Source organism: Cornus florida, unplaced genomic scaffold (assembly GCF_030987335.1).
Source record: "Cornus florida cultivar Cherokee Brave unplaced genomic scaffold, ASM3098733v1 CherokeeBrave_3.0.0_Hap2_Chr05, whole genome shotgun sequence".
Taxonomy (NCBI): Eukaryota; Viridiplantae; Streptophyta; class Magnoliopsida; order Cornales; family Cornaceae; genus Cornus; species Cornus florida.
Window position 1 is genome coordinate 80,615,396 of NW_026775575.1, and position 4,777 is coordinate 80,620,172.

A 4,777-nucleotide genomic window follows, 5' to 3' on the forward strand; every position below is an offset into this window, starting at 1 on the left:
AAGATCCGAAAGGGCTATAGTTCAGATATAAAAAACTAGACCATATATATGTAGGCTGGGTTAGCCCAATTAGAGTCGTGTTTATCTTATGGCTTTTAGAATGAATGGACCAGAAGCCCAGTTATCCAACTTAACAAATCAATACCAGGCCTTGAATTCGCTCCCAAGAGAGTAGAAGTAGGTTCCGAACCTCAAAAAAAGTAAGGATTGGTCCGGAGATGGTCCTAATCCATTAATACCTAATGGGTCAGTTAAATCTAAACTCTTGAATTGAGAAAATAGTCTCACAAGAGTGTATTAATATATTAAAAATACTATTAACATTAATTTTTATTGGATTAGTCCACCAAATGTCAAATGAACCAACATCTAATAATTTCTAATTAGTCCGAGCTGAATTATGAGGATTTTGTTTTCTGGGTTCGTGTGAAACGGAACCCTTTCAACCAGCTAATCTTTTAGTACACAGATTGCAAAATAAATTTTAAATTGTACAATCACTCACAAATCACACAATCAGAACACCAACACCAAAATTTACTGAGAGTTATCGCAAGAGACACCTTATCCACTAGCACTGCCCCACCGTACTCTATGGGTTCCACTTATAAAAACAATTTTTACCACCTAATATAAATATAAAAATATTTTGAGAGTACGAAATCAGCGACTTAAATTTAAAATTAAAAAAAAATTAGTTAAAGATTTCAAATTGAAAGAACCAGTTCGGTGCTACTACTACTTTATTACATCAACCACTCAACGAAATAAATGGAACATGAAGTTAGGAAATGAATGAGAGTGGCCCATATTAGCTATCTAGCAACCATGCAATGCAAGCCTGTCTTAGGACTAAATAATGAACCGGCCCATCAAAACACTCACCTCTCCTAGTCACCGAAATCTACGTCTCTCTGTGTCGGACGACTATCGGATCTTCAGGCTTTCGTGTTGCACTTTATCAGCACCCAATTGCGCGAAGACAATCACATACTAGTACTAAAATGGGTCCATCATACGTTACTATCTGAGCACATACACTGTAGTGTACACTACTACACTTCCCAATGAGAGAATCCAGATCTGGCCGTACACTGCCTTCCCAATCACCATCCAACGGCAGGCACATGCGGGGGACATCAGCTTTCGGAATCAGCCCAGATCAGACCGTCCATTTGTGGGACCACTCAACTTTCCCTCTGTCAACCACTTTCGCCACTAATTTACGTACCGTAGTACCGCCAAATTAAATCTACCGAAGTGCCATTAGTATCCAAACTGGATTCGCTGTGTATGTGTGTGCGCATTTCGTAGTACTCGTACTTCTTTTGATTTGACGAAAATGCCCATCACATTCCTGAAAATGACCTCCAACAAATCGATTCCTTTCCTCTCCGCCGGTAATAATGGTACACACCTCAGGTGATGTGGTGCCACTTTAGCAAAAAGTTTCAGACTGCAACTGCGCACTATAGCAGAGAAAATGAAAGACAAATTTAAAGTGGTAAAAGAATTTTTTTATTTTTAGAAAAAAAAAAAGGGAAAGAGAGAAAGCAATTGACGGAAGATTTTTTGTTTCTGAAAGCTTATAGGGATGGGTAATTGAAGGTTAAAGAATCTAATCTCTTACCACTTTTATGACAGAAAATAAAAAAGTGGGTCTTTGAATTCGATTGTTTTCACTCAATTTTACAAACCCAATTTCGAGATATCTGCATATTTTTTAATTTTGAATTGAAAATGTAGAATTGCAGAAAGTAAAAATGAAAAGGAAAGAGAGATCCAAAGAGATCAGAAAGTTTGAACTTGAGAATTGATAGTAGGATTCAAAAAATTCAAGCTGTTTACAACAACAAATTGGATATCCAGAAACAAAAATGCTGCTTTTACATCTAAATTATTTCAACTTGAAACACGATTAATATCTCCCAACCAAAGACGCATTAGATAATAAATTAAAAAAAAAAAAAAAAAAAATGGCTACTTTTGTAGCCTAATTCAATTACCCGTATGAAAAATGGGGAAAACCCTCAAAAAAAAATAAATAATTATGGGGAAGATAATGAATTTTCATACCAATAGATACAATCCTATACAACAGAGAGCCATAATCGAGCTCTGAACGCCATTTTTGGCCGCTTCAGATCGGATATCCTGGCGAAAACCCGGCGGGGATGACAAATGACTCGGTGGACCATAAGATTCCGGCGACAAAGCGACTTCCGGCGGCGGAGCACCACCTGTACCGCCATCACTAGGCTTCGTCGACACCACTGGGATCTTCCCAAAGATCTCTCTCGGCAACAAGACCCTTGAAACCCCGAAAATCGCAACTGGGTTCTGATCAAACACCGTCTGCGTCACTGACGCCTGAACGATCCCGGTGTCGATCGCCACCGACCCATTAACCCTCGATATGTTCAGAGTGTAGCTTCCGGCACCCATCGCCTCAGTCCCCAGCGTCGGCTGAATCGGGTTCACGATTGACTCCAGAGATCCAAGCGGATAGTACGAAGGCAAGACATGAAACTTCAACACCACCGCTTTCTTGTCCGCCGGCAAAGATTGAAACTTGGCAGTCGCCGGAAGATCCGAGAACGCTTCGTCGGTGGGGACGAAAAGGGTAATTCCGGCACCGCCTTCACGGGCTTCGAATTCCTCGACGACACCCGAGGCCGCCAGCATCGACGCGGCGACGTTGAAGTTGTGGCCGTCGATGAGGGCTTTGGTGATGTTGAGACCCAATGGGGGTCGACTTTCGGAGGCCATGAGATCGGACCCGTATGGGACAATGAGGGAATTGACGGTGAAGATGCTGACGTTGTAGGGAAGCGTCTTGACGAGAGAGAGAATGGTGGCGTTGGAGGGGGAGTACGCAGCGGGGGAGCGGACGGAGACGGCGTCGCTCCCCGGGATGCGGGTGATGTTGACGGAGCCGAAGTTGCTGGTGGCGCGGCCGGTGGTCTGGTAGAGGGTGGTGACGAGTTCACCGGCGGACGGAATCTTACGGAGGTCGGACCAGGATATGTACTCGAGGAGGACGTGGTAGCGGATGACGTCGGCGAGGTTGGAGGGGGAGTGGTGGGTCAGATCGGAGGAGCGGAGGAAGGAGTTTGGGACGACGAGGAGGGTGAGGGAGGAGCGGTGGGTCAGATCGGCGGCGACGTAGGTGGAGGTGAGGAGGTCAGAAAAGTCGGAGAGATCAGGGTATGAAGATAGTAGATTGGTGATGTTGAGAGCCAAAATGGGGGTGGAGCTGGAGGAGAAGAGAAGGAAATAGATGAATGTGATAGGGGTAAAATGGGAAATGGAGAAGGTAGCCATTTTTGGTCTGAAGATTGAAGCAGAGAGTCGAGGGTAAGGAGTGAGTGTGGGTAAGTGAGTGACAGAAGGGATTGGGGTGGGATTCTGTGTGTGAGGGAATGGTGTGATAATGGTGTATGATGGCGATGTATATTACAATATTATCTTGATTGAATATATATATATATAAGTCTTTTTTTATTTATTTATATATAAGTCTTTATTTTGATCCACTTGGACCACTCAACCTTATGAGTTTTAATGATTAAATTACTGTATTTTTATTCATGTCCTTTTTTGTGAGCCCAAGCACAGTGGAAAAACAGAAGTAGCAGAGTTCAATGATTAAAATAGGGTTACTTCCACTGTGGATAAAATGATTAAATAAAGTCACAAAGGGTTTGAATTGGATCTCTTTCCGTTTACAAAATCTTGTGGTCATTCTGTGTCCAAATGTAACAAAAAAATTGTAACAAAACTCAAGTGACAAATTTTAATGATCCACGTAATTTTTTCTTTTCATGCAAGGTTTATGTTGATACGTAATCTTATTTGTTTATGCGATGAATTAGTGACAAAGTTACAATAGTGTAATTTTATTGTTGTCCTTCGAGAATAAATGTATATAATCTTACCATGATAATAGAACACTATATCGAAAAGTACGACATTTATGTAATAATAGTGTAACATATTTATGATGAAGGCATCATACTACATGGTGTTTTAAATGTCAAAGAAGAGCATCTGATTCTTTCAATGTGTATACATATTTAATATTTAATTTTTTTATTATTGATATTGAACAAAATCCCTAGTATCCAAGGGAAGTTTCCTGCACTTCAAATTTGTTAATCACTGTTTTGTTTTAAAGCATGGAAACATATACTATTCAGGTTAAAAGATTATAATAATATGGAGTATTCGTGGGTGTGTGTGTGTGTGTGTGTGTGTATATGTGGGTGTGTGTGTGTGTGTTTTAAAGTTGAAACAAATGTATCACCCACAATATTGTCAATGCTTTAACTGTGTAAAGATTACGTAAATAGGAAGAAAAGAGGAGTTCAAGTGTTACATGATTCAATTGACTTTAGCTAATCATATCTATAACAAGTTTAAATAAGTAATTAAATCCCAGATAATTATAAAATAAATGGGTAGTTTGGGAAACACTTAAAAAGAAAAAGAAAAAAAGGTAAGTCTATCATGAGTGTCAGATCTGAGGGCAAAGAGTGTGGGTTGATAGTGAGATTATGTAGTAATCTACTTAGGAAATTACCATTTAATGAGCTATTAAGGGGACTCAAAACATAGTTAATTACAAGAAAGTAAAAGTTATGTTTTTATTATTATTATTTTTTGACCCGAATTAATAATTGGTAAAATTAGTGAGAAGGAGATTCAAACTTAGTAATTCCGAAGTCATTAAAAATATTCAAATGTTTCTTTATATATATATAAAATTCCTTTTATT

At 39.5% G+C, this 4,777-nt stretch overlaps 1 protein-coding gene across 1 annotated transcript; it reads right to left on the reverse strand.

Moving 5' to 3' along the window:
* Positions 1 to 672: 672 nt before the first annotated feature.
* LOC132307091 (fasciclin-like arabinogalactan protein 4) lies at positions 673 to 3,450 on the reverse strand. Its single transcript, XM_059804755.1, has 2 exons — positions 2,077 to 3,450; positions 673 to 1,469 (listed from the first exon to the last, which is right to left on the reverse strand). The coding sequence occupies exons 1-2, from the start codon at positions 3,322 to 3,324 to the stop codon at positions 1,452 to 1,454; spliced, it is 1,266 nt and encodes a 421-aa protein (XP_059660738.1). The 5' UTR covers positions 3,325 to 3,450; the 3' UTR covers positions 673 to 1,451.
* Positions 3,451 to 4,777: the final 1,327 nt, after the last annotated feature.

Coding starts and splice junctions, on each gene's coding strand:
- LOC132307091 (XM_059804755.1), bottom strand. CDS start 3,324: ATGGCTACCTTCTCCATTTCCCATTTTACCCCTATCACATTCATCTAT.